This window comes from Gadus morhua, chromosome 5 (assembly GCF_902167405.1).
Source record: "Gadus morhua chromosome 5, gadMor3.0, whole genome shotgun sequence".
Taxonomy (NCBI): Eukaryota; Metazoa; Chordata; class Actinopteri; order Gadiformes; family Gadidae; genus Gadus; species Gadus morhua.
In genome coordinates, this window is record NC_044052.1 from 22,375,978 (window position 1) to 22,387,525 (window position 11,548).

General features: G+C 51.4%; 2 protein-coding genes across 8 annotated transcripts in view; both read left to right on the plus strand.

The window, feature by feature from the left end:
- Positions 1–1,836, plus strand: part of heatr5a (HEAT repeat containing 5a) — a 29,083-nt gene extending 27,247 nt beyond the window's left edge. For both annotated transcript variants that reach the window (XM_030356379.1, XM_030356381.1), the window contains exon 42: positions 83–1,836. In XM_030356379.1, coding sequence (XP_030212239.1) covers positions 83–233 — 151 coding nt within the window. In that variant the 3' untranslated portion in view covers positions 234–1,836. The remainder of the gene's footprint in view (positions 1–82) is intronic.
- A 212-nt stretch (positions 1,837–2,048) lies between these two features.
- hectd1 (HECT domain containing 1) overlaps positions 2,049–11,548 on the plus strand; it is a 43,692-nt gene continuing 34,192 nt past the window's right edge. For 4 of the 6 annotated variants that reach the window (XM_030355735.1, XM_030355738.1, XM_030355739.1 and 1 more), the window contains exons 1-9: positions 2,049–2,257; positions 5,552–5,714; positions 5,857–6,004; positions 6,529–6,760; positions 7,553–7,780; positions 8,796–9,077; positions 9,894–10,164; positions 11,025–11,101; positions 11,231–11,329. In XM_030355735.1, the coding sequence (XP_030211595.1) occupies positions 5,865–6,004; positions 6,529–6,760; positions 7,553–7,780; positions 8,796–9,077; positions 9,894–10,164; positions 11,025–11,101; positions 11,231–11,329 (1,329 nt within the window). In that variant the 5' untranslated portion in view covers positions 2,049–2,257; positions 5,552–5,714; positions 5,857–5,864. The remainder of the gene's footprint in view (positions 2,258–5,551; positions 5,715–5,856; positions 6,005–6,528; positions 6,761–7,552; positions 7,781–8,795; positions 9,078–9,893; positions 10,165–11,024; positions 11,102–11,230; positions 11,330–11,548) is intronic. The other 2 variants (XM_030355737.1, XM_030355736.1) reach the window with 2 other exon arrangements.

Here is an 11,548-nt window from a genome sequence, read left to right on the forward strand (position 1 = left end):
AGGCGGCCTTGTTGTGTGTCCTGTCTAAGCAGGCCATGTTGTGTGTCCTGTCTAAGGCGGCCATGTTGTGTGTCATCCCCAGGTCTCTGATGTCTTCGTCTCCTCAGCTAAAGGCCAGACTGCAGGCGGCCATTCAGGGGAACCAGGAGAGCCTCAACGCTAAGGCTAGCGCTGCCGCTAACAGGACCAGCAAGACCTCTCCCAGTATTACGCTCAAGACCAACTTCCTGTAAGATCTCTCAGACCAGAAGTGCAGAATGTGTAGGTTGGAGGTTCAGACTCTAGACTGTTTCAGTTATTCGAGTTGTGGCTAACACGACTCTCTGTATTAGCAATAACCTTTACTGTGTGTATGGCGCAGAGCTTCAGGTCCTATCACCCTCAGGCCTTTTGGGGACCGCCTCCGGCTCTCTTACTTAATCTGCAGGTTTAAAGGTTAGCTACATGTTCATCTGTTGGCGACATGCAGTCTACATGCATGTCCAAGAAACGACCAAGGACCAAGAAACACTAATAATTTATATATTTAGTTTTAGACATCACAGGGAAATATGATGCTAGGTGTAATGTGTCTGTGGGTTTAATGAGGGTATCTCCTTTACAATCCTTCAGCAGTTAATTTAAAATGTATTTTAACATTTGTCTATGCAGTAACTTGGAATCTAAACCCCCAAAAGTGAAATGTATTTGGTTGTCCTGGTTGAAAGTTATTCTGCAATAATTTCTCACTCAGAATGGGTCCTGGTTTCTTTTGACTTCAGGTTGGCTAGAATGTGAAAAATGTAGCCATGCTAACAAAGCCACGCTAACGTAGCCATGCTAACGTAGCCATGCTACCATTGCTATGCTAAAGTAGCGATGCTTAGGAAGCCAGACTAGGAGTGTCTCACATTAAGTAAGCAAAGTGAGGAGATAGTAAGGGAGAAGGATTATTTAACAGATTTGATAATGAGGTGATTGTACATTATGAATCCACAATCGGTACCGTATATTGAATGTGTGATTGTTGGCAATCATGTAACCATGGTTATGAGGAAGCCACGGTAATGAAGGTAATTTAGACTAGGATCATTGGAGAATGTGCTGTAAAAGCTACTTTACGACAGTAAACAACATTAACCAGGGAAAACATCTGTCTCTCCCAGACAAAGCAGATGTTTATCAGACTAGGTGGATGGAGAGTTAGTCGTCTCGGACCGTTCTAAAGAACTTCTAACCATTCACAATCTCTAATCTGATTGGATCTGCTGTCTTGTCCCAAGAGATAGGCAGCCAATCGTCTTATGTCCTTCTGCATACTTGTTTCTCTTCTTGCTGATGACCTCGCTAGCAATGCTATGATATTAGCCTTCCAACTGTCAGCAGTAACTGATAACCTTAAACAAATATCACTTGAGTGATATTTGAAAGAATGTTCTGTACCTGATTGTGAGGCAATCATAACAAGACTGTGACAATGTAGCATCAAAGATGCCTAAGCGAAGGATTTATAACATGTGTGACAAAAACCATGTTATGTAAAACACCATGTCTGATATGATGGAGACCCATGTTCTGTATGTAAAGCCCAATGTTCAACATGAAGGAGACCCATGTTAAATATGCAAAACCCAATGTTTAATATGACAGTCCCGTGTTAAATATGTAAAACACCTTGTTTGATATGACTGAGACCAATGATAAATAAGGGATTCTACAGCACTGCCAGTGAAGTAATAATAAGTATAACCCCAACACTATTTCGGCAGTCTGCTGTCTGGGCTGTATTATGGACTTATGGAAGGAAGTTGTATTTTTTAAATGTCATTTGATGAATAAAGCCTTGGTTTTGCTCTATGATGTGCCGGGTTCATTTTATTCTGACATCAGCAGATGCATTTTATTGTCAAAGGGGATTTCAGGGTGAGGGAAAAGGGGAATATTCTGTACTGCATGAGGTTTGTAAGGTGGTTTCTCCATTATGAATGTTATTGCATCTAGAATGTACCTTGTTTATTAATATATTTCATCTAGTGCAGCGGCAGCGCCCCCTGTCGTCCGCCGCATGGCGCTGCGGACCCTCGTGATGCAGGAGCCAGCCGAGAAGCTCTCCATTTCACCCCGACTCTGTTACTGCGACGCAGGCTACTTTGACCTTTTAGACACGACAACACGACATGGGAACACCATAACCCCCAACTAAAACCATAGATTTGAAAATAAGTGCCATTTTTTCAACCGGAATTTACTCGTTCGTGTCGTTTCCAGAACGAAAACGGTAAGTGTTTATGTTGCGGTGAGCCGACCTCCCGGTGTTTCTTAGGTGGAGTGGCCGACCGATGTGCTGCGGCCTCCGGGTCTCTTGGAACTCGAGCTCCGTGGTTGTTGTTTTCACGGCTCGGGCCGGAGCTACGAGTCCGTCGGATGGACGCGAGCTCCGCTGTTTAGAACCCAGATAAGGCTCGAGCCCGGCGCTGTGGTTTGATAATGAACCCGTCCGTCTGCTGGGGCAGCTAGCATCAGGGCTAATGGATAACATGGAGCCTGGGCTAGTTGATTACATGGACCCTGGGTTTGTGGGTAACACGGACCGTGGGCCTGTTGATTACATTGACCCTGGGCTTGTTGATTACATAGACCCTGGGCTAGTTTATTACATAGACCCTGGGCTAGTTGATTAAATGGAGCCAGGGCTAGTTCATTACATGGAGCCTGGGCTAACGGGTAAGATGTACCCTGGGCTAGTTGATAACATGTACCCAGGGCTAGTTGATTACATAGACCCTGGGCAAGTTGCTTACATGTACCCTGGGCTAGTTGATAACATTTCCCAGGGTAGTTGATTACATGGACCCTGGGCTAGTGGGTAATATGGACCCTTGGCTAGTTGATTACATGGAGCCTGGGCTCGTGGGTAACCTGTAGACCCGGGGCTACTGGGTAAGATGGACCCTGGGATAATGAGTATCATAGACCCTGGCATAATGAGTATCATAGACCCTGGGATTGTGAGTTACATGCCCCCCCCCTGGGATGATGCTCCCTTGGCTACAAGACTTCACAACACCGAGTCACCCCATAACTCTTCAGTCCTTCTTAATCCTGATGTGGATCATATACTCACGGTCACGGCTCTCTGCTTGTCAACACACCGATGCTAACGTTAGCAGCTAACCGTTATTATAGCTATAGATCTATCTAAAAATATACAGAAGTAAATGCCAGTGTGGTGGGTTATTCTCTGGGATCATGATTAACAGCCTTGGGCCTGGAAACTGGTCGCCAGGTACCTGGCTAGTGGATGATGTGGCCCCCCCAACCGGCGCCTTCGCTCTAGTAGTTATGAGGGGTCTCTACACGGGCCTGGGGACACGAATGGTCCGGGGACACGGTTCGAGTCGCTGCTCTTTGTGTACAGTTTGAATATCTACCGATGTGTTTCGACCCGGTTGGTACGAGGATATTTAGTCCCGGAGGGGGCAAGAGGTCCGGTCCCAGGGGAGGGGGGTTTGAAAGTCCACTGGGGTAATTTGTGATTAATCTGTTGATAAGAGGATCTGTTTATAGCCGAGCGCTCACGGAACGGGACAGACCGGCCGGGCGGCTTCACGTTAACCCTAATCAACTTAGCCGGCTGTCTACACGGTGGACCCCATCAGACCGACACTCTGGATGGTGGCCCGGTCGGCTCCTCTGGTGGGGATTTGCTCCATATAGAACTGAGGGACTATTAGATGCGGAATACTTTCAGTTCTATATAGAGCCACGTTAGAGTTACAGCCTGGTTTTGGAGTAGATGTCAGTGTGTGTGGAAAGGGAGTGGGTTTGTTTGTATACCGTGGATGATGGCAGGTTGTTTTATTGCAAGAACGTGTCCTCCGCCCTACAGTGTTCTCTTCCTAGGCGATAGATGGTCCTCACCTCCACCCTAGAGAGAGAGTGTCTTTACCTCCACTCTAGAGAGGTGTCCTTACATCCACCCTAGGCTGCCTATCCATACATCCACTCTAGAGAGAGAGAGAGAGAGAGAGAGAGAGAGAGAGAGTAAATTGTGTCCTTGCCTCAAGCCTAGAGAGACTCTCGTTGCCTCCACCTTAGAGAGAGACTGTCCTTACCTCCACCCGAGAGACTGTCCTTACCTCCACCCGAGAGACTCTCGTTGCCTCCACCTTAGAGAGAGACTGCTTACCTCCACCAGAGAGAGACTCTCGTTGCCTCGACTTTAGAGAGAGTCTGTCCTTGCCTCCATCCGAGAGAGACTCTCGTTGCCTCCACTTTAGAGAGGGTCTGTCCTTACCTCCACCCGAGAGAGACTCTCGTTTCCTCCACCGTAGAGAGAGACTGTCTTCACCTCCACCCGAGAGAGACTCTTGTTGCCTCCACCTTAGAGAGAGACTGTCCTTACCTTCACCCGAGAGAGACTCTCGTTGCCTCCACCTTAGAGAGATACTGTCCTTACCTCCACCCGAGAGAGACTCTCGTTGCCTCCACCTTAGAGAGAGACTGTCCTTACCTCCACCCGAGAGAGACTCTCGTTGCCTCCACCTTAGAGAGAGACTGGCCTTACCTCCACCCTAGAGAGACTCTTGATGCCTCCACCTTAGAGACAGACTGCACAGCATCTCGTCTCGCCCCACCTCAAAGCCATACATCATCGTAGATCTTTAATGAAGTCGGAACGATACAAAATCAAAAAGGTTCAGCATTCAGTGTGTTTGTGAATGCTTTTACAGCATGCATGCAAACGTGTGTGAGTGTGTGCATGCATGTGGGTGTTTAGACCTGTGGCTGGTATTGAGTTACTCTGTGCCGTTGAGAAAGGGGAATAATATGAACCCACAAGGGGAATAAGCGACACGGCTGGACCTGCTGCGTCGCATTCTTAAAGGAGAAGGCCATTCTGCTGCCGTGTGTTGTACACTGTGTGAACAAAGCCACCAGGGACATGAGCTGAGCTTTCTCCTGCATGAGATGCCAGAGGAACGACCCGGGAGCGATCCCCCAGAGCGTCCAGATGAGGCAGTCTGTTATGGTGCAGTCTGAAACCGATTCTCACTGGACCAAGTTCAACACTCCTCTCCAGTTATAACCTCCATGCTAACATTTGGGTTGGCTTGCTCTAGCCTCTGATATATCAAGGCGTTGGCCTGCTTAGCGCAGTCAGCCTCTCGTTTGAGATGTTAGCCTCAGATACTTAGTTTATCGGATGACTCGTGGTTAAGAAATAGATTTTGCATAACAATATTATGATAGCAACCTCTAAAATAAATGTTTTTGAAGTCAGTCAGAAAATAGGTTGAGATGACATGGCGACTTGATAATACTTATCTTCAATTATAGAACTACAACATGTTAAGTTCTAACTCAATTTCAATGTGCATGTTTCATATTCTATAGAACTTTATCATAGTGCCGACGGTCCTGCTAGATGTGAAGAGAAGCCAGAGTCAACACGGAGCCCTGACGTTCTCCTCAGCAGCCTGTGCAACCAGCCTGGTTCCCGCACGCTTCCCTCCAGTGTGCCGTCTGTCCTCCTGACGTCCTTCTGTCCTCTGTTCTTCTTTCTCCATAGCAGGACAGACGGACTACATGTCCCAGCAGCCCCGGAGACTGTGACTTCTTCCTGTCTGCGACTCCTCCCCTTCATCCCGCGGGTTGGATGTGTCCCAAACAGCAGCAGCCTCGTGAGCAGTGATTGGGTGCTGAGCCGGAGCAGGTAGCCAACGGGGAAACAGGTGAGTGGTCAGATGACCCCCTAGCAGTACCATGTTGTGTTATGTTATGTTGTGTATGATACCATGTTGTGCTGTATGTGGTATCATGCTGTAAGATGTTATGTTGTGCTGTATGTGATATCATGTTGTGTTGCGTTGGCAGCAGCCATCATGGCTGACGTGGACCCAGACACGCTGCTGGAGTGGCTGCAGATGGGCCAGGGGGATGAGAGGGACATGCAGCTCATCGCTCTGGAGCAGCTCTGCATGCTGCTGCTCATGTCTGACAACGTGGACCGCTGCTTCGAGACGTAAGTTGGATCGCACTCCGTTCAGCCCCGAGACGACAATGCTGTTGTGGAAATGGGGATGGTGTTGTCGTGGCGATGCTGTCGTCGTGGTGAGGATGTTGTCATGGCGATGATGTCGTCTTGGTGAGGATGTTGTCATGGCGATGATGTCATCTTGGTGAGGATGTTGTGATGGCGTTGTCATGATGAGGATGATGTCATAACGGAGAGGATGTCGTCATGGTGAGAATGTTGTCACGGTGATTTTGTCATGTTGAGGATGTTGTCATGGTGAGGATGTTGTCATGGTGATGATGTGGTCATGGTGAGGATGTTGTCACGGTGAGGATGTTGTCATGGTGATGATGTGGTCATGGTGATGATGTGGTCATGTTGAGGATGTTGTCATGGTGATGTGGTCGTCATGGCGATGTGGTCATGTTGTCGATGTTGCCACGGTGAGTGTCTCGTCATGGGGATGGTGTCATCATGGCGATGTGGTCGTCATGTCGACGATGACATGTTGACCGGTTGCCTCCTCCCAGGTGTCCCCCTCGGACGTTCCTGCCGGCGCTGTGTAAGATCTTCCTGGACGAGAGCGCCCCGGACAACGTGCTGGAGGTGACGGCGCGCGCCATCACCTACTACCTGGACGTGTCGGCCGAGTGCACCCGCCGCATCGTGGGCGTGGACGGAGCCATCAAGGCCCTCTGCAACCGGCTGGTGGTGGAGCTCAACAACCGCACCAGCAGGGACCTGGCGGAGCAATGTGTCAAGGTACCTCCACCACCTCCTCCTCCTCCTCCTCCTCCACCACCACCACCAGGCCCTCCACCCCAACCTGTCCATGCTTCCTCATGGGAGATCTCCTAACGGAACCAATGTCGCTCTGCTGAAACCCATTTCTTAACAACGCACTACATGTCTCAACATGTCTTGGAACACGCTCAGAATGCTCTCACGCACCCAACAACCTGTGATCACGTCTTTAGCCTCCTGGAAGATCAGCGTTAATCCATACACATCTCCCCTCACATTTGGATCTGTCTCGCCAATACACATCTACTATAACATGTGGACCCGTCTCACCAATACACATCTACTATAACATGTGGACCCGTCTCACCAATACACATCTACTATAACATGTGGACCCGTCTCACCAATACACATCTACTATAACATGTGGACCCGTCTCACCAATACACATCTACTATAACATGTGGACCCGTCTCACCAATACACATCTACTATAACATGTGGACCCGTCTCACCAATACACATCTACTATAACATGTGGACCCGTCTCACTAATACACATCTACTATAACATGTGGACCCGTCTCACCAATACACATCTACTATAACATGTGGACCCGTCTCATCAATACACATCTACTATAACATGTGGACCCGTCTCACCAATACACATCTACTATAACATGTGGACCTGTGTCTCAATACACATCTACTATAACATGTGGACCCGTCTCACCAATACACATCTACTATAACATGTGGACCCGTCTCACCGATACCCGTCCGCCCTAACACGTGGTGCTTCCCCAGGTGCTGGAGCTGATCTGCACCCGGGAGTCTGGCGCCGTGTTCGAGGCGGGCGGGCTGAACTGCGTCCTGACCTTCATCCGGGACAGCGGCCACCTCGTCCACAAGGACACGCTCCACTCCGCCATGGCCGTGGTGTCGCGCCTCTGCAGCAAGATGGAGCCCCAGGACTCGTCCCTGGAGACGTGCGTGGAGTCCCTGTCCAGCCTCCTCAAGCACCAGGACCACCAGGTACCACGGCCTGGGGGGGCGGCTCAGCCTGGGTGGGGGGGGACCCTTGTAACTCAAGATGTATCACATGGGGTTAGACGTGTCACATGGGGTTAGATGTCGCAGGTTTTAGAGACGTGTCACATGGGGTTAGATGTTACAGGTTTTAGAGACGTTTCACATGGGGTTAGATGTTACAGGTTTTAGAGACGTGTCTCATGGGGTTAGATGTCGCAGGTTTTAGAGACGTGTCACATGGGGTTAGATGTTACAGTTTTTAGAGACGTGTCACAGGGGGTTAGATGTCGCAGGTTTTAGAGACGTGTCACATGGGGTTAGATGTTACAGGTTTTAGAGACGTGTCACGGGGGGTTAGATGTTACAGGTTTTTGAGGTTGCTGGTTTTGGAAGTGTTAACATGGGGTTAGACGTGTCACGTGGGGTTAGATGTTTTAGCCGGGCCCTTGTTGATGACACCTCATAGGGGTTGGATAGCCTGGCTCCGCCCGCCTGCGTGCTACCGTTCAATTTTAATTTCCCTTCAGCACTGCGTCTGGGTTTGCGGTACATTCGCTGGTTTTCTCCGGCCAAATTATGCCGGTCCAATCAGTGAACAGAGGAGAGTGGCTGAGAACGACGACGTTGAGGTTGTGCGCTAGTTTGAGTTGTAGTCAAACGTTAGAGATTGGTTGTGGCAGACCCAGAGTGGCACCGGGCAGATCCAATCGTTTTAAACTCCAACAGACAACCGCCTTCAAGTGAGTTAACGTTTGTCAACGGAGAGAGGCCAGACTCTCTGTGCAAATGAAATGAAGTACGAGAGTCGGGTAGGACCAGGCTGGGGTTGGATGCGTAGAGGCGTCTTGTTATCACCTGTCCGATCAGCCAATCACAACACTGCACCCCTCCTGGGGTCAGATCAGCCAATCACAACACTGCACTCCCCCTCCCGGGGTCCGATCAGCCAATCACAACACTGCACCCCTCCCGGGGTCCGATCAGCCAATCATAACACTGCACCCCCCCCCCCCCCCAGGTGTCGGACGGCGCCCTCCGCTGCTTCGCCTCATTGGCCGACCGCTTCACCCGCCGCGGAGTAGACCCCGCCCCCTTGGCCAAGCACGGGCTGACGGAGGAGCTGCTGTCCCGCATGGCCGCCGCGGGGGGCGTGGCCACTGGCCCCGCCTCCTCCTGTAAGCCAGGCCGCACCTCCACGGGCGGAGCCCCCCCCGGCCCGGACGCCAAGCTCAGCAACCAGGTGTCCACCATCGTCAGCCTGCTGTCCACGCTGTGCCGGGGCAGCCCGCTCGTCACCCACGTAAGAGACCCCGCACTGGGGCCCCGAGCGGGGAAGGGAGGGGGAGGGGGTCCAGGTCTAGGCCCTCTATAGGAGGGGGACCAGGTCTATAGGAGGGGGACCAGGTCCTCTATAGGAGGAGGTCTATAGGAGGGGGTCCAGGTCTATAGGAGGGGGACCAGGTCTATAGGAGGTCCAGGTCTATAGGAGGAAGTCCAGGTCTATAGGAGGGGGTCCAGGTCTATAGGAGGGGGTCCAGGTCTATAGGAGGGGGTCCAGGTCTCTAGGAGGAGGTCTATAGGAGGGGGTCCAGGTCTATAGGAGGGGGTCCAGGTCTATAGGAGGGGGTCCAGGTCTATAGGAGGAGGTCCAGGTCTATAGGAGGAGGTCCAGGTCTATAGGAAGGGGTCCAGGTCTATAGGAGGGGGTCCAGGTCTCTAGGAGGAGGTCCAGGTCTATAGGAGGGGGTCCAGGTCTCTAGGAGGAGGTCCAGGTCTCTAGGAGGAGGTCCAGGTCTCTAGGAGGGGGTCCAGGTCTCTAGGAGGTGGTCCAGGTCTCTAGGAGGAGGTCCAGGTCTATAGGACTATAGGAGGGGTTCCAGGTCTATAGGAGGAGGTCCAGGTCTATAGGAGGAGGTCCAGGTCTCTAGGAGGAGGTCCAGGTCTCTAGGAGGAGGTCCAGGTCTCTAGGAGGGGGTCCAGGTCTATAGGACTATAGGAGGGGGTCCAGGTCTATAGGAGGAGGTCCAGGTCTATAGGAGGAGGTCCAGGTCTCTAGGAGGGGGTCCAGGTCTCTAGGAGGAGCTCCAGGGTCCTCACCATGCCCTCTCTGTTCCAGGACCTGCTGCGGTCGGCGCTGCCCGACTCCATGCAGGCGGCCCTCGGGGGGGACGAGCGCTGCGTGCTGGACACCATGCGGCTGGTGGACCTGCTGCTGGTGCTGCTGTTCGAGGGCCGCAAGGCGCTGCCCAAGTCCACGGCCGGCTCAACGGGCCGCATCCCCGGGCTGCGGCGCCTGGACAGCTCCGGAGAGCGCTCCCACCGCCAGCTCATAGACTGCATCCGCAGCAAGGACACGGACGCCCTGATAGACGCCATCGACACCGGAGGTAGGCCAGGACACGGGGTAGGCTAGGATACAGGAGGTAGGCTAGGATACAGGGGGTAGGCTAGGATACAGGAGGTAGGCTAGGATACAGGAGGCAGGCTAGGATACAGGGGGTAGGCTAGGATACAGGGGGTAGGCTAGGATACAGGAGGTAGGCTAGGATACAGGGGGTAGGCTAGGATACAGGCGATAGGCCCAGATACAGGAGGTAGGCTAGGATACAGGAGGTAGGCTAGGATACAGGGGGTAGGCTAGGATACAGAAGGCAGGCTAGGATACAGAAGGCAGGCTAGGATACAGGAGGTAGGCTAGGATACAGGAGGTAGGCTAGGATACAGGAGGTAGGCTAGGATACTGGAGGTAGGCTGAGATATAGGAGGCAGGCTGAGATATAGGAGGCAGGCTGAGATATAGGAGGCAGGCTGAGATATAGGAGGTAGGCTGATATATAGGAGGTAGGCTCGGATGTAGGAGGTGGGCTCAGATATAGGAGGCGGGCTCAGATATAGGAGGTAGGACTGTCTAGATATAGGAGGCAGGCTGAGATATAGGAGGTAGGCTGAGATATAGGAGGTAGGCTCAGATATAGGAGCGAGGCTCAGATATAGGAGGCAGGCTGAGATATAGGAGGCGGGCTCGGATGTGGGAGGTGGGCTCGGATGTAGGAGGTGGGCTCGGATATAGAGGGTGGACTGTCTAGAAATAAGAGGTGGGCTCAGATATAGGAGGTAGAACTGATAACATTGGTTTGTAGTATTTTACGGTGTAACATTGTGTGCAGCGTTGATAGTTAACATGGGGCTGTAGTATGTTATGGTGCAGCATTGTTTGCAGTGTTCATTGTGAGTGTCTCTGTTGCAGCGTTTGAGGTGAACTTCATGGACGACGTTGGACAAACTCTGCTGAACTGGGCTTCAGCGTTTGGAACACAAGAGATGGTAACACAAAGCACACGACTTCACATCGCACACTTCACACCGCACACTTTAGTAGTATCGGTAGACAGTAGTATACTATGGGTGTTGGGTGGGCGTATATCATGATGATGATGATGATATGTCTGTCAGGTTGAGTTCCTGTGTGAGCGAGGAGCAGACGTCAACAGGGGTCAAAGGTCCTCTTCACTTCACTATGCTGCTTGCTTCGGACGCCCCCAAGTAGCCAAGGTACTGTCTGGCTGTCTGTCTGTCTGTCTGGTGTTCAATGGCTTGTTTCATACTTTGTATACAAGGCTAAGCCACTGTGTATTCTGTATGCTATGTAGAACATGCTACGCTACAGGGCTAAGCCACTGTGTATTCTGTATGCTATGTAGAACATGCTACGCTACAGGGCTAAGCCACTGTGTATTCTGTATGCTATGTAGAACATGCTACGCTACAGGG